Raw genomic sequence first — 27,617 nt, 5'->3', positions numbered from 1 at the left:
TCAAAGGAGGTATTTTTCAGATGATTTTATGCACTGTGTCATAAAAATAATGATACTTTACATTTGTACTTTTTAAATAGCGTACATTTGCTGCAGAGCACTTGAACATGATGTGTAATTCATGAAGGAGGGGTATCCAATCAGTATAGTATTTATTTTCTTTAAACGTAATCGTAATATTCTCTATCTTTTCAACACTCAAAGTATTTCAGTACACTTCCCTGGAAATAGAGTACACATGACATTTCTTTCTCAGCTAATTCATGGGCACATTTAGTAGCTTATTTTCCTTGTGTGTCTTCTGATTCCCTACAACGTAGAGAACTGGAAGACTCTGGATTGCAAGACCAAATAAAGTACTCTATTTGCTGAATGCATTTTCCTGTCACAGTAATATGTCTCTTCTTTCCCACGAGGAAGATCTTTGGATTTTCCATTAACTGGATGTGTCTTTTTTTTTTTTTTTTTTTTAAGTTGTTTGTTTGTGTTTATGCTTCTCTTGTTTCTATTGCAGTTTGGCCTTGGTATTACCAACCTACAGTTTTTACTATATAAAAGCCAAAATAGAAGAGACAATAACTCAGGCCAGATGTAAGTACTATGAAAGCGACCCCAGAGTCTATTTATCTCTTAGTATCAGATGTATAAATTTGTCTAGATTTTAGAATGCCCAAGGCCTATACATTTTAGTAGGTGTTACTACCAAATCTACAGCAATGATTCTAACCCATTCCAAACATGCAAGGAACAAGAAATATTCTACGTGGATAGAATATGAGCAGGTACCCGGTCTCACTGGCATCCCCACCACCCTACCCTGCCTTGCTTTGTGCTCATAGAATCATTGCAGTGCTGTGTTCTCTGTTGCTGTCATTTTAAGGGTCTGCTAGCTGGTGCAAAATGTTTCACATGGTCTCTACTCATGGCACTGTGCTAATAAGGCTTTAACTCTTTCTTTTTCTTTTTTTTTTTTTTTTTGCATTTGGCAAGAATAATATTGTGCTCCACATCTTCTACTTTGTTTGAATAAGTTAAATTGCATTGGTCTTTGGCTTTGGTTTGGCAATTAACTTCCTTCTCATACTCCAAATTAATAACGTCTTCAGTAACTCAAATGAATTATTTTTTTAAAAGCATCATTTGGAATGTGGAGTAATTATTAACATTAGTGCGTATTTTAAGTCAATAGTAATCTTTGTTTTGGGTGACTAGATTTAGTAAAGTAAAATGACCATCATATCCTTTGTAATACATCAGCTATTACTAACAACCTAAATTTTTTGTTATGATAAAGTAAAAAAAAAAAAAAACACGCATGTGTGTGTATTTACCTTTTACATCTGACTTTAAGTAAACTATAATTTCTTTCATTCCCCTGTCAGTTCTTTTTTCTCTCTGCAATCCTTTTTCTCGTTGTGCTAAATTTAGGCTTTTATATTTATGCTTTCACTTGATAGATAGATATGATGGTCTTTTTAACAACCAGCAACTGTGCATGAGCTAGTTCTTCACTTGATAAATGAGGGGATGGCTAGTTGGTCTTTGATGGTTGGTAAATGCTTCTGAATATAGGCTAACGTTGTCACCATTGCACCTGCGTTAAACACTTTGCAAACTAGACCCTTGAAATCACCACAGTACAGCGAGGGTTTTCTAGTAGTAACGGACAGGACATACCTTCCAGTCTTCAAAAAGATGTCTTTTTTTTTTTTTTCAGACTACAGCTGTACATAAATATATCTTTGATCTATGCACAATATTTTTATTCAAGAAAGTCATTGAATAAAATATTGTTTGTGACCCCCTTTGCTTTACCCTCTTTTTTTTGTTTCCCTGCTTTCTCTTTCTGATGGATTTTCACAGCCAAAAAGGGCAAAATGAAGGGCAAGTATTTTCTTGTTGCTCAATTTCTTTCTGTTTAGTGCACTTGACATTTCCACTGATATTTCCATTCCTATTGGATATTATCCTCTGTGCTTCTCATCTGCTAGATTTTCCTCCATGATCACTCAAACCTTAGCAGCAAAAACGGGGGAAAGAATATGCTTGTGTTTTCATATGCAATGTATTTCACATTTAGGTTTTTTCTGAGGCTTAAATACTTGTGTGCTTTTATCCTTCCACCTACTAATTCACACCCTAATATGAAGAATGTTACTAATTAACTAAAGGCATTGATGAGTTTATTAAAATCATTTTCTTTACCATAATATTGATAAAAATTTTATGTTGAAGTTTTAAATGAAATAACTCTGATGCAACATTGATACAAAAGATACCTTGGTTATGGTAGGGTTAGTAAATGGGAAACTTCTAAGACAGCATTATTCTGATATAACTGGTCTAATTTTTGTTATGAAATTAAAATGGATTTTATATTTGTTATGCAATATTAAGGACCTTATAGGATTTAAGTACTCTTTTTATTTTTTTCTTACTAGGTTATCATTCTAATGCCTTCATATCATCATAGAAGCCCAGGATGCGTATTCTGGATGGCTTATCTAATCCTGTAACATTATCTTTGCAGATTCTGAAACACTGAAGCCGGATAATTTTGAAGAATCTGGCTACACGTTCATAGCACCAAGGTTGGTTTTGTTTTATTTTATTTTTTTATAGCTTTTATGGAAAGGTAAGCCTTCAGTCACAGTTCTGAGTTAATCCCATGCCAAATTATGGAACCAAAGGGAGCAGTAACTTTAAAACTGAAACCATATCTATTCATTCACTCACTCAGTAAGCAACTACCCTAGGCCAAGCGATGTTCTGACTCCAGGGAGATAATAGTGAATAAGACAGATGTAGACCTTGCTCTTATTGGAAATAACAGTGGTATCCATCACTAGTGAAGAATTGGGTATGTGCATTTGTGAGTACACAGATACAAACATAGTCTGTATGTGTGTATATATACGCATACAGGGGGATATACTGAGATATTTACAGATATATATGTATGTGTAGACATAAGGCTAGAATGTCTAAACGTCATAATTGATTTATTTATTTTTAATGTTCTAACAACGTTCTGGGAAAGCATTTTAATATAGTGACATTTTCTCATATAATTTTTAAGATTAATATTCTTTTTTCTCTTCCCCAATTTTATTTCTCATATAATCCCCCTTCCCTAACCCTTATACCTCTTTCTCCCTACCGCTATTTTTGTGTAATTATTTGATACTCAATAATCAAGAGTGTTCTTTATTTTTATTTTTTTTCTTAGTTCTTTTTTTTTTAATAAGTTTTTATTTAAATTCCAGTTAACATACTGTGTAATATTAGGTTCAGGTGTACAGTATAGTGATTCACCACTTCCGTACAATGCCTGGTGCTCATCACAAGTGCCCTTCTTAATCCCCATCACCTATCCCACCCATCCCCACACCCACCTCCCCTCTGGTAACCGTCATTTTGTTCTCTATAGTTAAGACTCTGTTTCTTGCTTTGCCTCTCTCAATTTTTTCTTTCCCCCTTTGTTTGTTTCTTAAATTCCACATATGAGTGAAATTATATAGTATTTATCTTTCTCTAATAGACTTATTTTGCTTAGCATACTACTACTACTCTAGCTCCATCCATGTTGTTGCAAATGGCAAGATTTCATTCTTTTTTATGGCTGAGTAATATTCTTTCGTGTGTATATACCACATCTTCTTTATCCATTCATCAGTCAGTGGATGCTTGGGCTGTTTTCATAATTTGACTATTATGGATAATGCTGCTATAAACATCAGGGTGCATGTATCTCTTTGAATTAGTATTTTTGTATTCTTTGGGTAAACACCTAGTAGTGAGATCGCTATATTGTAAGGTAGCTATATTTTTAAGTGTTTCAAGAACCCCCGTACTGTTTTCCAGAGTGGCTGCACCAGTTTGCATTCCCAGCAACAGTGTAGGAGGGTTCCCCTTTCTCCACATCCTTGCCAACACTTGTTCTTTCTCGTGTTTTTGATTTTGACCATTCTGTCAGGTATGAGGTGATGTCTCATTGTAGTTTTGATTAACATTTCTTTGATAATTGATTTTGAGCATTTATCCATGTGTCTTTTGGCCATCTGTATGTCTTCTTTGGAAAAACTGTCTACTCATGTCTTCTGCCCATTTTTTAATTGGATTATTCATTTTTGGGTGTTGAGTTTTATAAGTCTTTATATATTTTGGATACTAACCCTGTATTGGATAGGTCATTTGCAAATATAATCTCCCATTCCATAGGTTGCCTATTAGTTTTGTTGAGTGCTTCTTTCCTTAACTGTGCAGAAGCTTTTTTTTGGATGAAGTCCTGATAGTTTATTTTTTATTTTGTTTCCCTTGCCTCAGGAGACATGGTTTCAAGTCTCACATTTAGGTCTTTCATCCATTTTGAATTTATTGTTGGGTCTAGTGTAAGAAAGTGGTCCAGTTTCATTCTTTTGCACGTTGCTGTCCAGTTTTCCCAACTCCATTTGTTGAAGAGACCATCTTTTTCCCATTGGATATTCTTTCCTGCTCTGTCAAAGATTAATTGACCATATAATCATGGGTTCATTTCTGGGTTTTCTCTTCTGTTGATCTATGTGTCTATTTTTGTGCCAGTACCATACTGTTTTGATTACTACAGCTTTGTAATGTAACTTGAAGTTCAGAATTGTGATGCCTCCAGCTTTGTTTTTCTTCGTTCCTTGGTTCTTAATTTACACTCTGTAACAGACACATATAATAATATCAAATTAATATAATTCTATTAATCTAGGCTAAACTCTTGAAAAGATTCAGAATGGTGTATTATTAATTTCTCACATTTTATACTTCTTAAAGAAATTACTGTAAGAACCCAAAGACAGCTCACAAAATTAAAGAGTAACTCAGACCAATTTTTGTTCAACATAAAGATGTCTGAATTTTTGGTGGTTCTTGAAAATAGGGAATAGATGTAACTTTTTGACCAAACTCTGCTAACAAAGCATATTCTTGGCTTCAGGAGTGACCTTGCCCCTCAGTAGCTTCTCCTGCTTCAATTTCCTTCATTGTTTGACACTGCTGATCCCACTCTCCTGGAGTATTCTTTGCCTCTCCTTCCTTGGTGACACACTGTTTGGGTTTTCTTCCTCCCTCCTTTGGCTGCGCATTCAGTCTCTTTCCTGAGTTTCTTTTCTTCTGCAGTTGGCTTACGTGAAGGTGTAGCTTAGGGCCTCCTGTTACTCCGTGTCTGCAGACACACCACCCATCTATTTGATGTCGATAGTTTGAGGCGATGCCATCCAAATCCACAAGATGGCCATAATGTCTAGAGACAAAAGAGACATGTCATTTATTGACATTACATTACAATATAGGATCAAGCAATATATTTCCAGACTTTATGTCTACCTACATATTTCAGTGGGAGACATTCATGTTTATGGAAAACTAACAAGAATATCTCTTCAGTGTGATTCAACTCAGTGTCTCCTAAGCATTTGTCTTTGCTCCGTTCCCTTTATATCTAACTTTTACACAATCACCAAGTCTTGCCAAACAGAATTTATTTTACGAGTCTCAAGTATATTGGCCAAACTCTGGTGCCTTTGTTCTCACCAGGTCAGTGCTTTCTCGGATCTAAGCTACTACAGCTGCCTCCTACTTGATGTCCCTACCTCCCCAAATCCCCCTTTACTTCCCAGTCTGGTCTCAATTTCTAGAACTGGAGAGAGTTTCTAGAATGTGAATAAAATTTTGTTTCTCCTCTGCTAAGTATGAACCAATAGCTCAGTAGTGTCTTGTGATGCTCTGTACCTTATATCATAGCTTTCAGCTGCTCTGTTACTGGGTCCCAGTTTACAATGTGGTCCTTATACTCTAAATCCGGGGCCAGCAAATTATAGCCTGCAGCCTGCCTGTTTCATACAAAGTTTTATTAGAACACAGCCATACTCATTTGGCTATGTATTGTCTGTGGCTGCTTTCACTACAAAGGCAGAGTTGATGAGTTGTGGCATAGACCTTATAGCCCATAGAGTCTGAATCATTTATTATCTGGCCCTGGAACAAAAAGTTTGCCAACCTCTGCTCTAAATTCCAAACACATTAAACTTCTCTTGATTCCTGTGTGTGCTGGTTTTTTTTTTTTTTTTCTTCCCCCTCTCTTAACTCTTTCGATCCGCTAATTTTCTCTTCTATTTTGGACTGTACTCAGACACAGCCCACTCTGTCCCGAACCCCAACTTCAAAGCTCCTTGATCTAGGAATTTCCTTCCCATTTTCACTGCATTAGACATCCTTGCTGACGGCTTCATAGAATACTGTGTTTCCCTTACTAGAGCACTGGTCCATTTTATGTCATTTACTTTCCCCAGTAAAGCAACCTGTTTGACTCACCATTCAATACCCAACATCCCATCCATTGCCTGGCACACAGTAGGTGCTCAATAAATACATATGGTGTCTGTAGAATCTATAAATATGTAAAGAATATTTTAAAACCCATTATTAAAAATACCTACAATCTTACCACTTTTTCCAGTAAAAGTAACTGACCATCTTAAAACTGCTAAAACCAGTTTCAGCTAGAAAGAATATTAGAGGCAGAACAAGATCCCACAGAATGTTAACATGTTGATTCATTAACAGTGTAAGAAGAGATTGAAATTAGATGTGATATATTGATAAGACTCTCCTTCCATCTCAGATCTGTGTTTTTCTCTAGGCAACTTCTTCATTCGTCTCTCCCAATTATTGAATAGCAGACTGGCTTTCTGAGCTTTACTCTTAGGTAGTGTGGAAAATAGGGTAGAAGTCCCAGTACTCAGAGGATAAATGTAACTCTGAATTCCAGTTCCCAGTTTGTAAGCAATGACTATTCAGTTCAGCAAGGATTAACATATGAACCATTTTTGTGGTCTGACTGGAAGAGTAGAATTTGCCCATGTGTTTAGGGAAGGAGTAAATACTAGAGAAGGGAAATGTTACAGCTTGTGGGACAAGCCAATGAATTCAACTAACATGTATTAAGTATTTTACATGAATGATTATTTTTATTGCTCAGGAGAACTCTGTCGTAAATTAGTTGTAGTATCCCATTTCACATTAGGAAATTTCCTTGCTATTTCAAGATCTCAGAAGAATATACAGTACCTCTGAGTAAAATATAAATGTATAGAGCATTGTTTCTACCTTTAGAAGGTATGCAAAGGGATGAAAGGTCTAAGAAATGGAATAATTCTGCTATTTCTCAGAAATGAAAAAGACATTTCAAAGATGAGTTAGAAGGAGAAAGGAACAGTATGTGATAGCCTGTAATTAAATGCTAATTGTGGGAAGAAGTCCATTTTAACTCTGTCAATAATGAATGAGTAAAAATCATGCAACCTTTCTAAACCCTGCCTCAAAACTAAATTTTTCTAAGAACTGAGTTTTGTGGGTTTTTGTTTGTTTGTTTGTTTTTGAAGTTCTGACATTCTCTTTACTGTCTGAGGCTTTCTATTTAGGTGATGGCCTTGCATCTGAAAATGTTCACTACACAATTGCACGTCTGTCTTCAATATTTGATTATCCCATCTGTTGCATTAACCTAGTTAGTATAATGACAACCTTACATTTATGTTGTTTTCTATTTATTCTCAATTTCCAAAACACTTAGGTTAGCAGTTCTCAAAGTAGTGGTCTCAAAACCCGTGGGTTCCAGAAGCCCTTTCAGAGAACCGACCAGGTCAAAGCTGTGTTCCTAAAACAGCAGTAAATGTTTTTCTCTTCTTCATGTCAACCTTGGCAGGTAGAAAAGCCGTGAGGAGCTGATACCTTAGCAGGAATCCAGGCAGTAACACTAAAGGCTCCTGGTAGCTGTTGTAATCTTTCTTGCCAGGGGAAAAGCCAGTCTCACGTTAAAATATCCTTGATACGAGCAGTAAAAATTATTAGGTTCATTGAAGCTTTACCCTCGAGTACATGTCTTTTAATACTCAGTGGGAAGAAGATGGGAGTTCTGCCGCATACCAGAGTAACTCGGCTGTCTCAAAGAAAGCACTCGTGGGATTGAATTTAGAGCTGAAGTAGGTGCTCTTTGCGCTTTTTTCAGGAAATAGAATTTTACTTGACAGAATGACTTAGGTATTTGATAAACATTTTCTCAAAAATCAAGGAAGGCTTCTACTTTGAAGAAAACAACAGGGTTTGTTGCTCATGACAAAATCTGTGCTTTCACACAAAAATAAGAATTTGGGGGGGAATTTGTATTTAGTGTTTCCCAGTAGTTATCTGGTGACACTAGTGTGATGATATTAATGAATATGATTTTTCAATCTTATAATGAAATGTGTCATCGTTTGGCAGATCTGCAAATTTTCCAAATAACCAATTCATGAGGTTACAAAATCAGATTGATTTAAAGTGTAAGATAATGCATTGAATTTTAGTGTAACAGTACAAAAAGTTCATTGTTTCAAATTCCATATTATAACTAACTACCAAGAAATTACTAGTAATCAAGTTTTGGTATGTTATTAAAAAAAGGAAGAAGAATAGCTACAACACTGGAGAAGCGTATAATTCTGTCTTTTCCAGCTGCATATCTTTAGGAGAACACATTTTTTTCATGTGCCCAAATAGAATCTTGCCGTTGATGGAATGTAGAGGCATACTTAAGCCAGGCATTGAAGAGATTTGCAAATAGGTAAATCAGTGCCACTTTTTTTCACTAGGTTATTTTTTTAAAACAGTAATTTCTCATAAAAGTGTTACCATACGATGGGTTTATTCTTGGTATGTAGTGAGTATTTTAAATTTTCTCTGTTAATTTCTACATGGAAACTCCAACATAAAATGAAAATAGTGCATTAAGAACAACAAAAGCTAACATTTATTGAGCACCTGTTGCCCAGAGGGTAGGTGCTTAACATATATTATCCCTACTCAGCCCTTATTCTCAAAAGTGTTGTTTCATTATAGAGAGGAGGAAATGGAAATAAGAAATTAAACAGCTTGCAAAGTCATAGAGGTAGTAAAAGAAAGTGTTTTCACTTCCTCTGATGGCTGTGTACTTTTTTTAAAGTTGTGATTTTCATAGCTCATGTCTTATTTTTTTTCAGAGATTACTGCAATGACCTTAAAATATCAGATAACAACACTGAATTTCTTTTGAATTTCAATGAGTTTATTGATAGAAAAACGCCAAACAACCCATCCTGTAAGTATAGATCGATTTGTAATAGTTGTTTAGTGTCACCGTCACTCTGCCCAACATGGTCAACTCTGGGTTCCAATTAGTGTGTTGGTGTGCTGGCTTCTTGATTTACGGTGTAAATTTTTAATGGTGAAATATAACAATTTGGCCTTTTATATATTAAAGAATTTTTATTTCATTGTGAAGGAAAATCACATTTTCAAAGCCAGGTAATAGATACCTGCGAATGTTTAAATGTAAATAGGGTATCCTTACCTTGGCTCCTTTCAAATTTAAGAAACTTAATTTTGATTTTATATATATATATATATACACACACACACACACACACACACTCCGTAGCCTCTATTTTATTTAAATTCAATTAAAGTACATCATTAGTTTCAGATATAGTGTTCAATATTTTGAAGGTTTTTCATTGCATTGTTCTTGCTATATAGAGGAAAACATACAACATATTTTTATCGATTTATCTCTTAGTAAATATAACTTGAAAAAAAAAAGTAACAGTAACTGACTTTTATGTCCTTTCCTCCTCCTCCCTGCTTCCTCACTCTTTCTTCTCCTGTGCTTTTATTTTTTTTTTTTAAGATTTTATTTATTTATTTGAGAGAGAGAAAACACGAGCAGGGGGGAGGGGCAGAGGGAGAAGCAGGCTCCCAGGCTCATGCCTCAGGCGGGGCTCCATCCCAGGACCCCAGGATCATGACCTGGGGCGAAGTCAGATGCTTAACCCACTGAGCCACCCAGGTGCCCCTGTGCTTTTCTTTTTTAAAATCATTTTCCTTTCCATCAGGAAGAGTTAAAGCACATCCTCAGTTATAAAAAGTGAATTGAAGCCATCTCTTAAATTTAAATTTATCTCATAAAAAGAACGAACTTCCTAGCACCGCTCACTTTAGCTACCAGAATTAGAATGAGCTACTCTGAAAACCAGTCATGGGTAGATCAAGCCCCAGAGCCCTGAGGAGCGAGTAGTGGCCGGCTCCCTGCCCAGCGGGGAGTCTGCTTCCCCTCTCCCTCTGCTCCTCCCCACAGCTTGTTCACGCTCTAATAAATAAAATCTTTAAAAAAAATAGCTGTAAAATTTATAGTTTCCTCAATCATGCTCATGCTATCAAATAATGTGTAGAACTAAAAGTATCAGTGATTGAAATCTAAATAGTTTCTTTTCAAGGGGTTCAGGCTATTTTAATTTTGCTTTTAGGGAAGTATTTAATCCGTCAGTAAAATTACAATTCTCACTGTTTATTTATTAGCCTACCTAAATGTTTCTGCTATAAAGCTGTTGTCTTCTTCATATCCCCCATTATTTTGGAATATAGAAATGAGATTATATGTGTGTAAAACGGTAAAGCTCAGTACTGATAATCTGTTGATGTATTGCATGCAGCAGGGGGCATATTTTAAAATTACAGTGTAATTAAAATATGAATGCAATTATGAAATTACTTGCAACATTGATTTATATTATGAATTAGAATAATGGTCTCATTTCTTTGACCTAAAAGGATTTGTGGCAAGTAAATTGTATCTTTCACTTTTCAAATGGAACTGTTTTTCAAAGTGATTCATTTTCTGCTATAATAAAAATAGTTCCTAAAATGAAGTCTAAAATATGGATTAAGCTGATCCTTTAAAATTGGGTGAAAGATATATTAAATTTAAGAATATCAATTAAAATGTTTTCCAGTCTACTCCCCACCTCTGTAGTAATAAGATATTTAAGACCCCATATTCCTTACCTGAGTAAAATGAAATTTTATCAAAAATGTGAAGTTTCAGAGTATATATATACTTGGAGGTTATTCAGAGTTTCATGGGCTTGGAACAGAGGAGCCAAGAGAAATGAAAAGGTGACGTTTTTTGTTCAAGAATGTTTATTAATTGACCCTTGGTCATGGCCATCTGCCCCTCCATTACCTATGAACTTGGGCTAAGATGTTCTTTGGTTATTCCAGAAATGACAACCTGAAGCCTGTGGTCTTTCACCATTACCAGCAGATTCCAAAAGCCTTCTTGGGATAGTGCTGGGCTGTGTTAAGTTATTCAGTTCCTTGGCCAAAACATACAAACAGGAAACTATACATATTAAGTAGTTTTATCTTGATATATAAAATTGTCCATTAAATTATGATCATTTAGAATCACCATACTAACCTATTTAAAAAAAAAAAAAAGGCTATTTCCTCATTGTTTATTTTAAAGTTTACAAAATAATTTTCATTTAGAATTGGCTTTTCTATTAATTCTGGCCATAGCCTGAAAAATAGGAGGTAAGATGAACAATATTAAAAAAACATGCAGAAAATTAATATTGGATATATTTTGTAATTCACAGAAATATTATCCACTCTAAGTTGCTTTTATAAATAGAGAATGTATTTGTTTCATTATTATCTTAATGGAGAAACTATGCAGGTGTAATTGAGGCTATCCTTTTTCTGTGTTAGGTAACACGGATTTGATTAATAGAGTCTTGCTGGATGCAGGCTTTACAAATGAACTTGTCCAAAATTACTGGAGTAAGCAGAAAAACATGTGAGTATTTGTTCTTATTAATGAAAAAAAAAAAAAAAAAAAAAAAATATATATATATATATATATTCTGCATTTCAGTTTAGCTTTTCCCCGAGAAATATTTGGAAAATAGGCCTCATAAATTTAGACTTTATCATTTATCTTTAATAACAATTTCCTGAGAAAAACATCTTGCAATTGTTGACAACTTGCATTTGCAGTTGTGGGCGTGTGTCAGGACGAACACCTGCACACTTACTTAGCTTTCTCTGCTTATACACTGCAGTATGAACAAACCAAATTAAATAGGCGTGTTTGTGTTTCAGTGTTTGTGATAGAATGGGGCTTCCAGTGAATGTTTGATTGACCTTTTAATAACACTACTGCACACCCAGTCAATAAATTGAGAAATCCAGTTATGGTTCTCATTTACAGTCCCGACTCCATTTCCAGTCAGTCACCAAATGCTAAATATTTCTCCTAACAATGTTGCCCTGTCTTCTTCACAGCCAAATTCCTAATTTCCCATTTCTAAGAAATGATAGCAACTGCTCTTTCTGCCTTTAGGGCTTCCGATTCCTCTCCCCATAGCCCCTCGTCTGTTCTCCGTAGAACTCACCCCTATCAGTCTTACTCTCAAAGTGCATAACTTCCAGTTTCAGGATAAAGGTGAAGCTCTCCGGCATGGATTCCAAGATCACTGATGAGCTGACCAGTCTGAAGAAGCTGGTCCTTGAAACTTTACTTCCTGTTGCTTCTTACCTTGTGCCTTATGTTTTTATGACACCAAATACTGTCACATTCTTCACAAGCTTTCCCTTAATGTTCACTCTTGGCTCTACATGTAAGATCGTCCTGCTGCCTCTGTCATCTCTGCTAATTCAAAATGCAGCTGTATTCTTCCTTACTATGAAGTATCTTCCTAGAGAATCCTCCATTTCCCAGATATTTTCACTAATAAAACATAGTTTACATATATTGATATATTTACTTTGTCTTCCTTTATTTTAGGAACTCATTTTATTTCATTTATTATTTACTATTGCTCATTTATTATTACGTCAACACCTAAATTATTATCTTACCGAGAGTAAATGGAATAAAAAATTTCCTTCTTCTGTCTTCTGTTTTAGCAAGGGAGTGAAAGCGCGGTTTGTTGTGACTGATGGAGGGATTACCAGAGTTTATCCCAAAGAGTAAGTTCAAGTAAGATCTGTAGAAATCAGTACATTACAAAGGACTACTCTGAGGATGTTTACATTACTAGATAAGGAAACCACTGTGTAGAGAAACTTATTCTTAGATTAACATGGAGTCACTTAACCTATTTACAATAGTAAAAAATCCCCTATTTCTTTAAAAATGCTGTATGATTATTCAGTGATACTTTTGGATATTTTGGATGTTTATTGCAAAATTTAAAAGATTTTTTGTCTCTGTAGACACAAGCGTACCTAAATGAACATAATGGTCATAGTCTATTGGCAATACGTTCGTAGCGCCTCATTGTTTTCACTGTTCTTCATTGGATCTTATCTCTTATCTCCAGAACAGTCTGTAAAGTGGCCTGGGAAGGCTTATTACTATTAACTGACCTATTAACTGACTTGTACATAATTACCTGCAGAGTAAAACTAAGAGCTTTTTCTGACTCTCAGTATCATTCTATGGTGATATATTGCTTATTAACGAGTATCATTTACACCATCAATTACCACTGACTTTCTTAGACATACCTGAGATGTAGGCATATCTGTAAAATTTCACGATGTTCACGGCAAAGTAGGTTATCAGGCAGATTAGAGAATAAAAATGATGAGCCATTTCCTCCTTAGGGCTGGAGAAAACTGGCAAGAAAACCCAGAAACATATGAGGACAGCTTCTATAAAAGGAGTCTCGATAATGATAACTATGTTTTCACTGCTCCCTACTTTAACAGTAAGTATTACTTGGAACTCAGCATTCTCAGTTTCCTTTTTTTTAAATAAATTATTGTTCCTACCCGCTTCCCCCCCCAAAACCATGCATTTTAAGCTAATTGCTCAGAACAGTCCTTATTCAGTATATACTCTATGCATGACATTGGAAAGACACAAGCATTCATTTAGTTGAGGAGGTAAAATGCCTACACAGGAAATAGCCAGCCAGTAATGAAGAGATAGCATATCTACAGCATGTGTAATACATAGAAACACATGTAGATAATCCTTTGTTTCACAAACTGCAAATAGGTGATGAATGTTTAGTGACTTTCGGAAATGTAATTCATCAGTTAATCAGTTTTAGTTCAATGTATTATTTATGAAAATTATCAATAGCCCACATTTTAAAATATTTTCTTGGGTTCTGTCCCAAAACCTTCCTAATTTAATCCCCGAGCCTCTCTGGGGGGAGGTGTTATTCATCCTCATGTTCACAAGTCGGGAAACTGAAGTTCAGAGAATTTTGTTGGAGTTTTGTCCAGGAACTTCGGTCTTCTAAAATGCAAAGGCCGTTTTGGGTTCTAAGAACAATCTTTCCACTTCACTTCAGTGGCCTCCCCACTATTTTAGCAAATGTCATGAAGCAGAGATTTGGCATGTATCCATTTTGTTGTGAAGGTAGATGAAGCCCAGCTGAGTAATTCACACCCCCAAGTCAGTTCATTCAGAATAACTCACGGACACTCCAGTGAGCCTGGTATTTAGAGAAAAAAGAGGGAAGAGAGGACTACACACCTCCTTGTTACCTCTATTCTAGAATACTTCAGCAAAACACTATTCACCTATTAAGAGAAATTCACTATTTGATGTATCTAGACAGGCCTGTTTTCCTTTTCTGTTGTTGTTTTTCTTTTTTTAGAAAGCGGACCTGGTGCTTATGAATCAGGCATTATGGTAAGCAAAGCTGTAGAAATATATATCCAAGGAAAACTTCTGAAACCTGCAGGTAAGGATGTATATTGTATACATACACATGACCAAAATTAAATGTGACCTAGTATTTATAGTAAAATTTCACAATACTTATCAGGAAGGTCATCAGAAAGCCTAAAGCAAAATACAGACAGACATGCAAATTTTTAAAAATAGAAAATACAAATAGTTACCTCTGAGATTGGGGAATAGTAAAGTTGATACTGTATAGAGGTGAGGGATTTTCAAAGTGTGTATGCTTATACAATGCTGACGCAAACTTATGGAGTCAAATCAAAGTTCTAAATGCCGGATTGATCCAACATTTCCACTTCCTAAGTCTGTCCTATAAGATACTTTCAAGTACACAAAAGGATATTCAGCCAAGGATGTGAATATCTGTAATAAGTTAAACAGGAAGAGTTAAGTTTTTATCATTGGGGGAAAAGATAAATAAGTTATGGCATATCTGTACTATGTACCTGAAAAAATGAAGTAGTAAGAATCTTTTTTAAAAAATAAAATCACAGTAAAATAGAAAAATGACTTTTCTTGCTAAAACAGGCCAGAATACAAAACAAATCATAAAACTGAGCATCAGTGGAAATTGGAAGTAGGCTGGAATTGTGATGCCGCCAGCTTTGCTTTTCTTTTTCAACATTCCTCTGGCTATTTGGGGTCTTTTCTGGTTCCATACAAATTTTAGGATTATTTGTTCCATTTCTTTGAAAAAAGTGGATGGTATTTTGATGGGGATTGCATTGAATGTGTAGATTGCTCTAGGTAGCATTGACATCTTCACAATATTTGTTCTTCCAATCCATGACCATGGAACGTTTTTCCATTTCTTTGTGTCTTCCTCAATTTCTTTCATGAGTATTTTGTAGTTTTCTGAGTACAGATTCTTTTCCTCCTTGGTTAGATTTATTCCTAGGTATCTTATGGTTTTGGGTGCAATTGTAAATGGGATCGACTCCTTCATTTCTCTTTCTTCTGTCTTGGTGGTGGTGTATAGGAATGCCACTGATTTCTGTGCATTGATTTTATATCCTGCCACTTTACTGAATTCCTGTATGAGTTCTAGCAGTTTTGGGGATGGAGTCTTTTGGGTTTTCCACATAAAGTATCATATCACCTGCAAACCGTGAGAGTTTCACTTCTTCTTTGCCGATTCAGATGCCTTTGATTTCTTTTTGTTGTCTGATTGCTGTGGCTAGGACTTCTAGGACTATGTTGAATAGTGGACATCCCTGCCGTGTTCCTGACCTTAGGGGGAAAGCTCTCTGTTTTTCCCCATTGAGAATGATATTCGCTGTGGGTTTTTCATAGATGGATTTTATGATATTGAGGTATGTGCCCTCTATCCCTATACTCTGAAGAGTTTTGATCAAGAAAGGATGCTGTACTTTGTCAAATGCTTTTTCTGCATCTATTGAGAGGATCATATGGTTCTTGTTCTTTCTTTTATAAATGTATTGTATCACATTGATTGATTTGCGGATGTTGAACCAACCTTGCAGCCCACGGATAAATCCCACTTGGTCGTGCTGAATAATCCATTTAATGTACTGTTGGATCCTATTGGCTAGTATTTTGGTGAGAATTTTTGCATCCGTGTTCATCAAGGATATTGGTCTGTAATTCTCCTTTTTGATGGGATCTTTGTCTGGTTTGGGGATAAAATGAGTTTGGAGGTTTTCCTTCCATTTCTATTTTTTGGAACAGTTTCAGAAGAATAGGTATTAATTCTTTAAATGTTTGGTAGAATTCCCCTGGGAAGCCATCTGGCCCTGGGCTCTTGTTTGTTGGGAGATTTTTGATGACTGCTTCAATTTCCTTAGTGGTTATAGGTCTGTTCAGGTTTTCTCTTTCTTCCTGGTTCAGTTTTGGTAGTTGATACATCTCTAGGAAAACATCCATTTCTTCCAGATTATCTAATTTGCTGGCATACAGTTGTTCATAATATGTTCTTATAATTGTATTTCTTTGGTGTTGGTTGTGATCTCTCCTCTTTCATTCATGATTTTGTTGATTTGGGTCCTTTCTCTTTTCTTTTTGATAAGTCTGGCCAGGGGTTTATCAATCTTGTTAATTCTTTCAAAGAACCAGCTCCTAGTTGCGTTGATCTGTTCTACTGTTCTTTTGGTTTCTATTTCATTGATTTCTGCTCAGATCTTTATTATTTCTCTTCTCCTGCTGGGTTTAGGCTTTATTTGCTGTTTTTTCTCTAGCTCCTTTAGGTGTAGGGTTAGGTTGTGTATTTGAGACCTTTCTTGTTTCTTGAGAAAGGCTTGTATTGCTATATACTTTCCTCTTAGGACTGCCTTTGCTGTATCCCAAAGATTTTGAACAGTTGTGGAAGTAGCCTGGAATAAGTGGGTTCAATAAAGTAGAAATTTTTTTTTCATTGTATGATTCAGTATTTTAATGTTCAAGAAAGCATACCTCAGGCCAGATTGAGAAGGTCGATTGCTTTCCTGCTCCTGAGGGCAGTTTTACCCCTCACTGGTTCAACTACTAACTCATTCATTCAGTGGCTCACTTACTCACTCACTCATTCTCCCAGTGACTCATTCATTCCGCCTCCCACCCACTTATCTTTCCTGGACATATATTTCTTAAGCACCTGGTGCATGCATCGGCAGGGCTAGGGAAGCCTCTGAAAACAATCGACTTGAGTGACCTCCTATGAAAAGGCTATTCCTGACACTACCACTTTTTTTTTTTTTTTAGCTTACTACGTATATTAGTTAATTGGCCAGCTTGTGGCCAATGAATCAACTGTGTTGCGTATATAAATAAAATTATTTAATAGTTTAAGAGCTATTGGCATTACTTCTTAATGAAAATTCCAAGAAATAGATCTCTGTAATAAACATGAGATTCAACCCAAATTTAATGCTAAATTACCATATAGCGAATATTATATGGCTCCTAACTAAAATTGCAACTTTTTAAATTAATTTAAATCAACTTTTCAGTGTACAGCTGAAATTAATTTAATCTCAAGAAACTTAAATTTGCCTGCCCAGGAATATTCAAATGTGAGAGGAAAAATAGATACTAAGAATCATAGCCACACTTTTTAAATGTATGTGTCAATTTTTCCTTACATCATTTTTCAGTTGTCGGAATTAAAATTGATGTAAATTCTTGGATAGAGAATTTCACCAAAACATCAATCAGGGATCCGGTAAGATAATTTTTTAAAAAATGTTGATGCTATACTCCATGTCATATGCAAATGAGAAAAGTAAAAGTAAAGAAACATTGACAAAATAAATTTTCAGTGCTACTAAATTGAAGCAGAACTATAAATTACTATTTTTGGAAAGATTTTTTGTTTAAATTAGTTAGAAAAATATTTCAGTGTTATAGTTTGAAATACTAGATAGCTATTTGATATTTTATAAAGATAAAACTATTACTTTTTTATGATAGGTAGACTGTCATTTAATCTTACTTTTAGACTTGATAAATTATTCTAAGATTTTTAACCTGGTAATAGTATATCATTTAATCATTCTTTTAAAATAAAAATGTGTGGCAATAATTGTATTTTTGTCTTTCAGTGTGCTGGCCCAGTTTGTGACTGCAAAAGGAACAGTGATGTAAGAAAACTCTTTAAAATTTTTAACTGTAATTTTTTGTGTTACTATTGCGAAGACTTTAATGCTAAAAATGCAGGAATTTTTAAATAAACACTAAAATTATTATTTTATGGAACCTTGAATTAACCTATAGATAAGAATTTGAGTTATATGCTTATAATTCCTAACCTTATTTTTAAAAATATTCGCATGTTAAGGTCTTTTAAAAAGCCTGTTTCTGTATAGACTCTCTTCTCTACAATCAGTTGTATTCAGTCTCATGACTTGAGCCAAAATCAGAGGAGTCAGACGCAAAACCAACTGAGCCACCCAGGTGCCCCTGAATGGGCAGTTTTAATCCGAGTGGCCTTTACTGGTTATTAGGGCAATCTTCCTTTTTTTTTTTTGTATTTTACCTGTATTTGGTCACACTGTATTTATAGCGATGAGAAAACTTTTTGAGCTAAATTTTGGAATTGTTTTTTTAATCAAATTCCACTTACATGGATTGGATTTTACATTGTCTTCTGTTACTTCTACTTCTTTGTCAACTGTCTTCAAAAGTTAAACATTCTCTAAGAATGACACTGTATTATTCCAAGAATAAAAAGGAAGAATTCCACTATTTTCTTCCAGTCTTCTTATATGTGTGTGTATATTTCCAAGGCAAACAGTGGGTTCATATGATCTTATCATTTCTAGTCATGCAAAATTATAAACCAATCATTTTATTTTTATAGTTTCTCCATTTTACATAGACTTTGTAAATATAGACTGTGAAGACTGTTTTCAGAGCCAAGGTTTTTAGCAAGCTGCTTCCACATTAGGAAAATGGAATGCATATGTCCTCAACTCTGAAAACAATGTTTTTGTTATTTTATACAATAAAAATTATTAAACTGATTCCTGCATTTAAACATGATATAAACTGGGTGGGAACTGAGTTCTGTGATGAGCATTTTTTGTTTTGCTTTCTGCTTTTAAATCTCCTAAGTATCCTCATGCTGCCTCTTTTTTTTTTTTTTAAGTCTGAAGCATGGTGACCCACAATGCATTTTTAAAGATATGTCTTATCAAAATATTAAGTATGTGTTTATACATTATTAAATATTTTGGTTTATCCAATTTCCTGGATCATTTAGATGACCAAATGACAACAAGATTGCCATTTGGAATGGCAAAAAGTTTATTTCTGATTTGTTCTCAGGATTTATTCATATTGAGTTGACAGTTTTAACTGAATGGGTGGTCGGGGAATATGAAACTCTGAGAGTCTGATATGTATCTGTATGTGTCCTTAATTTATTTCATCAAAATCTCCTGATTATGTTTAAGTTGAAGCTTTCTCCTGTTTTTGTTATCATCATCTACCTACAATGGAGTAATGATATCCATCCTCAAAATGTGTTTTTTATTTCATTAGGTAATGGATTGTGTGATTCTAGACGATGGCGGATTTCTTTTGATGGCAAATCATGATGATTATACAAACCAGGTAGGTACTTGAGTGGGACAAAGTATAGTTTCCAAAGTGTATGTCACTGATCAGTATTACAAAAGTCCTTCAAACCATTATAGAAGTTAATGCGCTATTACAGTACTGACATAAAATAAATTTCAAAATGCTAAACTATTAATGAAACATTCTAAATACAGTTTGGTAATATTTGTTAGTGGAGTTTCCTTTGTAGTACTAACAGTTACCATTACAACATATAGTTGAGAATTTTAACATGATATGAATTTTTTATTCTTGTTCACATTAAATATTAATATCTAATTCAATACATGGCTGCTTTGAACTGATGTAGCTTCTGTTCCCCAATTTACATGTTGGCAGCATATAAGCTAATTGGTTCACCCAGGATTTTAAGCAAATTAGAATTAGTTGCCAGCTTACCTCATTTCTGAATCTACCTTTCTGGCTTCTCTTTAAAAAGGAAAGATCTCTCAACAATGAGCATTTTCTTATTTATTTATTTTGAAGATTTTATTTGAGAGAGACCCCAAGGACAAGCAGAGGGGGAGGGAGAAGCCAGATATCCCCAGATAAGGGACTCGATCCCAGGACCCTGGGACCATGACCTGAGCCGAAGGCAGACGCTTAACAACTGAGCCAGCCAGGCGCCCCAACAATGAGCATTTCTTAACTGGCTATGTTTATGGGCTGGCTTTGATGAGCCTCGCGTTTGCCCCTTTAGGATCCTCTTCTGTTTCCAATCCCACCCCTTTCTCTCAGTTATGCTACTTTCCTCTTCCCCACAAGGAATTCGTGGGGCAGTCAGCCGTGTCCATTCTTTCCGCAAACATCACACAGATTCCCTGAGTGGTGAGAACTCCTCATCTCACTTCCCTTCTTTCGGAATGTCCCGTACAGCTTCCCGGCTCTGGTGTGTCAGCTCCAGAGGAGTTTTAGGTGACAGTTTGTCTCACTGCTCTTCATGGCAACGGTTGGGGTGTTAACACATGGCGTCAGTTTGAAACTCTATTATTTTTCCCTTCTGTACTAGATTGGACGATTTTTTGGAGAGATCGATCCAAGTTTGATGAGACACCTGGTTAATATATCGGTTTACGCTTTTAACAAGTCTTACGATTATCAGTCGGTGTGTGAACCCGGCGCTGCACCCAAGCAAGGAGCAGGGCATCGCTCGGCGTACGTGGTCAGTAACCTCCCCACCCCAGTTCCTCTCCAGCGCGCACTCAGCGTCCACTCACGTAACGACTCTTGAATTCTATTTTCTAGCCATCAATAGCAGACATATTACACGTTGGCTGGTGGGCCACTGCCGCTGCTTGGTAAGTCACGATTTTTACTGGTAATGAGAAAGGGGGTGTAAAATGGTAACGGATTTGATGGCAATGCTGATTTTGTGACATGTGAATCATTATTAGGGGAGCTCCTTTCTTTCGTTTCCAAAATCACATTCTGATCATATTGACATGGTCCATTTAAAGCTGCTACAGTTACTCAGTTTTTCATATGAAAACAGTGTTTCCTCCTGCAAACTCCAGCCTCTTTACAGATCTATTGAAGTTCTCTTGTGTTTTTCTCTTTACACTCAATTCTTTAAATTTTAGGTATAGCAAGACATCATGACTTCTCTTTTCACCTCTTTCCTGTTCAGGCAGTTTAAGAGGCATCGTGTCGCTGAAATGGATCTAATTCTTCCTTTTTACTCATTCACCCTCCCTACCTCCTTCAACACCTCACTTACACTCTACCACCTACGAAAATAAGACATTTAAACTGAGGCACTGTGGAAAGTCTGTAAGATTAAATTTGTTTGGCTCTGGTCAAGTTACTAAACCTCCTTTTCTGTCTGGGATCCTTTCTCTCCCTCACTCCTTCTTTACCTCCTTCCTTTTTTTCCCCCATCTTTTGTATCCTTTCCCTACCATATCGTCCCAGCCTTATTCCATGTAATCTTTCACATTCATTTGATGGTGAGGCTTTCCCAGCTAAGATTAAGTGATTGTTTTTGTATACCACTTTCATAAAATGGTACAAAGATTTTAGATTAAAAATCCTATTTTTTCTGGGGAAAAAAACCCTGAAAAATGGTGCTTTCTATTGTGACACTGGTATTTATTTATATATTAGTTGACTCAGGTTTTCTAAATCTCAGAGTAATCCTGAAGTACGTGATTGGCTTTATCTTATTTTCTGGCCAGAATCTACCTCCTTCTCACCACCCTCTCCCCCCGCATTTTTTAACTAAATTCAGTTCCAGATGATTCTATAATGTCTATACTACTCTATAATATTGGCTCAATTGTCATTTACTATAAAACTGAGATGTGCTGTACTCCCTAGATATCATGGGTTTATTTTAGGTCATGAATGTCATGTTATGTATTTACAAATCCATTCTATATTGTCAAGGAAAGAGTTCGCAGACCCCTGGCCCAAAGTTGTTTTTCTTTGATCTTTGTTTTTGCTCCACCACAGAGTTTTAAAACTAAACTAAGGAAGCACTCCTGAATTTAAAATCTATGCTGTGAAAGATTGACACCCGGATTTACCACTCCTCCACGATGGCTTGTCTTATTAGGCCTCCTCACCCCTAAGTATCTCTCACTTGGTCCTGAACATTTCTGACTTCATGACTTCTCATACAGAAACAAAATTACACTGTTTTGTAAAATTTAAGAAATACTTATATAAAAATGCTCCTCAATTTTTTCTCAATAGATGAAAAAGAAATGTGTACAGGCAGAATTATTCAGATTTTTGTTGTGTAGTTTATGAAGGAACTATTTAGATTTTGAGCACTAATTATTCATATTTACAACTTAGGTCTATTCTACAGCAGTTTCTCCTGAGTTTGACCTTTCCACGACTTCTTGAGGCAGGTATGTGAATACTTAGCTATTGTCAATAATAATTAAAATTTTGTTTTGGGATATGCTGAGTTCACCAAACTGAGTGAGAAGGTATGTGTGTTTGTGTCTGTGAAAGAGACCATCCATTGGTAGTTTGGAATCTTTTTGTCAAAACTTTCCTCATGCTTTGGCATTTTTTTTTTTTTTTTGTCCTATTGGCCTCCAGTTTGTAGCCTCCTATTTATTGAATTTATTCTCATGGTATTTATTGGGCATCTGTTAGGGGCCACCACTACCTTACCCAGCGATGAATAAGCCACCCAGGGTGCCTGCCCTTGTACATTCACTTTACTCCCTGAGAAATGAAGGCTCTGGGCACTGACCATAGTGTCCGCGCCTGGTCATCTGTGTTGTTTTTTTTCCCGCAGTTGAGATGGAAGAAGAGGACTTCACAGCTTCTCTGTCAAAGCAGAGTTGCATTACCGAACAAACCCAGTATTTCTTCGATAATGACAGCAAATCATTCAGTGGTGTATTAGACTGTGGGAACTGCTCCAGGTAAACCTGTCTTCCTTTTAGGAACAGTCCTAGTTCACTGAGAAACTGGATTCACTTTTATCATCATTACAAAAAGTAACTTGTTCAAGTCTGAGAGAGACAGGACTATTTGCAGTTGGAAACTGATCTTTAGTTGCGCTGTAGGTTTTTAAAATTTACGTTTTCAAGAATTCATCCTGAGTGGGTAAGTTGTAATTCTGTCAACTATCATAATAGGATCAAGACAATTGCACCTACTTTAAGGCCGAACCTAGAAAATTTGATTGTACTTTACTGTATTTTTGTCTAAAAGGACCCCTCTAACAATTTTTCTGAAGTCATAGAGTTATATGAACTGTAGTAAGAACTATAGTAATTCTTTGCAATCCTAAGCCGAATATATGACTTCTATTTACATTTATTTACTAAATAGTTTTACAGAAAGATATTCTGGGGAGGGAGGTGTTTTACTTCTACTCTTCACTGAAATTTACAATTGAATGCATCTTTAAATTGGGATGAAGAAGTAGGAGAAAATATCACTTCCTAAAAATCAAGGTTAATGTTAGTCATCAGTAGGCATAAAACATCTTGAGCAATTTTTGGAAGAGATTGAGAATTTAATTTGGTTGTGAGGGATAGAAGAAGAAGGCAAGGTGGGACTTTTCAAAGTTTTTTTGTTTTTTTTTTTTTAAAGATTTTATTTATTTATTTGACAGAGAGAGACATAGCGAGAGAGGGAACACAAGCAAGGGGACTGGTAGAAGGAGAAGCAGGGTTCCGGTGGAGCAGGGAGCCCGATGCGGGGCTCGATCCCAGGACCCTGGGATCATGACCTGAGCCGAAGGCAGACGCTTAACAACTGAGCCACCCAGGTGCCCTGGACTTTTCAAAGTTTTGAGAGAGAGTGATCATCCATGTCACAGAATCCCTGAGAACGACACTTTGTTTTAGTGACTGAGGGCAGGTTATTCTAGAAGCAGGGTTAACCTAGAGAAGAGGAAATAGGAGGAGGTGAGGTCATCTGAGCATGTGAAAGGGCTGGGAGAGTTGCTAGGGGATTCGGACGCTTATAACAGAGAGATGTTTTCCAGCAGCAGTTAACTGAAACTAGCATGAATTTTTAACAGACACGGTCCGTACGACTTTTTGAGTTACTTTAGCAAATCTCTGTGTCCTCGGAGGAGGTTGAGGATAGGAAGAGAAGAGTTGGACATCAACTCAGAAAAAATTATACTGTCTTGGGGCGCCTGGGTGGCTCAGATGGTTAAGCGTCTGCCTTCGGCTCAGGTCATGATCCCAGGGTCCTGGGATCGAGCCCCGCATCGGGCTCCTGGCTCAGCGGGGAGCCTGCTTCTCCCTCTCCCTGCTCATGCTCTCTCTCTCTGTGTATCTCTGTGTCTCAAATGAATAAATAAAATCTTTAAAAAAAAAAAAAATTATACCGTCTTTCTTACAGAATTTAGCATATCAGACTGTCAAGTTTAGCAAACAGAATTGTTGCTCTATGGTTATCTCAAAATTTCAGAATCCTTTGGCCTTTGACTAATAGGTATCTGGTAATCAATTTTTAAAGTATAGATTGCTAAGTTAAATTGTACAGCTTTGTAATCAAGATACTAAGTTCAGTCATGGTCGTTTTTGATTCACTGTATCCTTATGCCCCAAGTTCAGTGGAGAAAAAGAAAGAAAATTCCATTTTTTTGAAAGATGTATAATCACAAAGGAATGACTCTTTAGCAACCAAGATAAAAATGTTAATCTGTCATTAAAGGCGGCAGAAGCAGCTTATGACGTGGGGGAAAAAAACTCTGCATGGAATTGAAAGCCCTTATTCGGTCTATATCTGTGTTGTCCAGTTTAGTGGTTACCAAGCCTGAGAGGCTATTATTAATTACTACTAATATTAAACTTTGTGTCTCAGTCCCACTAGTCACATTTCAGGTGCTCAATAGCCCAGGTGGCTCTTGTTAACCATAGTGGACAAAGCAGAAAACATTTCCACGTCCACGTTTGTTGAACAGCACTGATCTAGATTAACTCTGTCCTTAGCTTGGGCCAGATACTTAGACATTTTCGGCTTTTTTTTTTATCTGTAGATTACGGTAGTTTTTCAGTAATAAATACAGTTGTTTAGGCATGTCAAATAAAACGGATTCTGTGACTTACAGTGACTCAATAGTGCTTTTTGTTCATTGAGGTCTAACACTTAAAAATCTGTTGCAATTTTCTAGTATTCTGGAGAGGTAAGGTGTGCATGCTAACGAATAAAAACATGGTCATGTTTCTCTGCTAAAAATGTTCTCATTTTGTTTTACTATTTACACTGGTGATGCTTTGTGTCTCAAGATGTCAGATGTTGGCTTTCATTTTAATATGTAACTTGGTTTTTTTCTCCCCAAAAGAAAATGTTCATTTTCTGTGTTTTTTAAAAATATTTTACAGAATCTTTCATGTAGAAAAGCTGATGAACACCAACTTAATATTCATTATGGTTGAGAGCAAAGGGACTTGTCCCTGCGACACACGGCTGCTCATACAGGCAGAGCAGACTTGTATCCTTCGGCGTCAGAGATGCTGGGAAGCAACTGCCATCTTCCAGTTACGTACTTTTAACCTCGTCACGTTGTTTATGCTCCAAGAGAAAAACTCTGAGCGCCATGATTACCCCACATGGGCAGAATGAACTCCTCACACAAAATTTGGTTTGAATGTGCAGACCAATGATGCTCCCCAGCAGAATATGAAAGGTTTCCTGCTCTTATAATGAGGCTTTGTGGAGGAGACAGTGCAAGTTTCCAAGTAGATCTGGAAATGGCTTGAAAGAGCCTGGAGGGGGAATTGGTTTGGGGTTCTCTGGTGGTTAGGGAGCAGTGCTGGGTTTTTGCTAGCCGGGGCTGGTGTAGGCTGCAAAGCTGTCAACACTCGATGGTTAAAAATGGGGTTCAATGTGATGTATACCTACAGTGGAATATTATTCAGCCTTAAAAAAGATGGCAGTCCTGTCCTGGGCTCCAGCTGCAGTGGCAGTCACAGCCAAACTGCTGCTGGTTATAAATATGCTAAATGACTAGTAAAGCATTGTAGACAGATTCTACAGAGTGCCTCTTTAGCATTCACCCATGTTGTTTCTGGGGGAAAAAAAATTGGTCCCACCTGTTTGAAATTGAGGTTTACTGTTAGCAATTAGTTTATATTTCTGTCTTGCTAAATCGTAGACACCCAGTTCTCCCTTGGGCTGTTTTATGTGTACTGTGCGGCATTTGTTCATTTCATCCACTTATATTTTACAATTACCTATTCAGTACTTGCCCATGGGCATCCTATACAGAGTAGAAATTGACAAAAGAAAATTTCTGGAAGTTTACTCCCTTAAATCCCCAAGCACTTGAACTAGTTGTGTAGGACTAGACTAATGGTGTAGGTGTCTATTCTTTTTTTTAATTGTGTGGAAAGAAAAAGAAACTTCATATTCCTTAACAAGTGTCTTCAGCTGATGGTCCAGATCCTTGTGATATGGTTAAGCAACCCAGATACCGAAAAGGGCCTGATGTCTGCTTTGATAACAATGTCTTGGTAAGACCAAACGTTTATTGTATTAAAATACTGGAAGTCAGTGGTCAGACAGATTAGTTTTAAGTCAAACATAATCATAGTGGTTCTCATTAACATGATGTACTTGCTGGTCGATAGATTTTTCATTTCAGTATTTTTCATGGTTAGCCTAAGCTTCACAGTTGCTTCTTCTATCTGTCCTTTGCACAGAAATTGTACTTTCAAACGCAATTCCAATCAACTTGCTAATAATCCACGGTCACAAATCTATTTTAAACACTTTCTCATCAATAGTAATTGACAGTGTTATTTATGATGAGTTGCCTCCCTTTATTCTTGAAGATATAAGAGGTATTTTTATTAGTTTTACTCTTTCTTTAGTGTATTTACAAACCTGTGAAACAGCTCTTGTCCTTTTTTATCATTTTTTTTTAACATGGTTTCTGACTCTATCACAGGTTTGTATTTTCACTTTGCATGATATTAGACCAGGTCAGTTACAAAGGGTTAAGGTGATAAAATTACACAAAACATCATTATTGTATGTGATGTCAGGATGACCACTGCTTTCCTATAAGTCAGCGCTCTTCCTCTGACACACACTGTTCTGACATACTCTGCCTGCAATCAGCTCTATGGTTCTAATTATTAAGAAACTATATTCTCAAATATGAAGGCCACACCATAATCCCTGCTTGCTTTTAAAAACTAATTTTAAATGTAATTTTCCCCGATTCTGATTGTTCATGGTGGGCCTTTGTTTGCATGCTCCTTGGAGTCTACAAGCTACTCCATGCAGAGAGCATTATCCTATGCATTGTTTATTCTAAAAAAAAAAAAGTCAGATCTCCTCTTGATTAATGTGCATTTGTAGAGGTGGTAATTTATTTAGAGTAGACTTATTTCCTCAAATACACACATAGCCACCTTTGCCCCTCCAAAAAATTAGGCATTTCCACAGATACATAATATGCAATTAGATAATATAAATCAATGATGAGGAGTAAGGCTTAAAAAGCAAGATATGTAACAGTAAATCCCAGTTATCTCTG

The 27,617-nt window shown here is 36.1% G+C and overlaps 1 protein-coding gene across 2 annotated transcripts in view; it reads left to right on the top strand.

Moving 5' to 3' along the window:
* Window positions 1-27,617, top strand: part of CACNA2D1 (calcium voltage-gated channel auxiliary subunit alpha2delta 1) — a 512,722-nt gene that overhangs the window by 466,049 nt on the left and 19,056 nt on the right. The window contains exons 22-38 of one of the 2 annotated variants that reach the window (XM_078060090.1): window positions 515-591; window positions 1,864-1,884; window positions 2,531-2,591; window positions 9,048-9,145; window positions 11,596-11,683; window positions 12,796-12,858; window positions 13,498-13,601; window positions 14,505-14,591; window positions 17,683-17,750; window positions 18,130-18,168; window positions 19,571-19,642; window positions 20,658-20,810; window positions 20,894-20,946; window positions 22,448-22,503; window positions 22,902-23,031; window positions 25,456-25,565; window positions 26,504-26,586. In XM_078060090.1, the coding sequence (XP_077916216.1) occupies window positions 515-591; window positions 1,864-1,884; window positions 2,531-2,591; window positions 9,048-9,145; window positions 11,596-11,683; window positions 12,796-12,858; window positions 13,498-13,601; window positions 14,505-14,591; window positions 17,683-17,750; window positions 18,130-18,168; window positions 19,571-19,642; window positions 20,658-20,810; window positions 20,894-20,946; window positions 22,448-22,503; window positions 22,902-23,031; window positions 25,456-25,565; window positions 26,504-26,586 (1,363 nt within the window). The remainder of the gene's footprint in view (window positions 1-514; window positions 592-1,863; window positions 1,885-2,530; window positions 2,592-9,047; window positions 9,146-11,595; window positions 11,684-12,795; window positions 12,859-13,497; window positions 13,602-14,504; window positions 14,592-17,682; window positions 17,751-18,129; window positions 18,169-19,570; window positions 19,643-20,657; window positions 20,811-20,893; window positions 20,947-22,447; window positions 22,504-22,901; window positions 23,032-25,455; window positions 25,566-26,503; window positions 26,587-27,617) is intronic. The other variant, XM_078060091.1, reaches the window with a different exon arrangement.

Source organism: Halichoerus grypus, chromosome 12 (genome assembly GCF_964656455.1).
Source record: "Halichoerus grypus chromosome 12, mHalGry1.hap1.1, whole genome shotgun sequence".
In the NCBI taxonomy this organism is placed as follows: Eukaryota; Metazoa; Chordata; class Mammalia; order Carnivora; family Phocidae; genus Halichoerus; species Halichoerus grypus.
The sequence above is the reverse complement of the archived record's forward strand: the minus strand, read 5'-3'. Positions and strand labels throughout refer to the sequence as shown.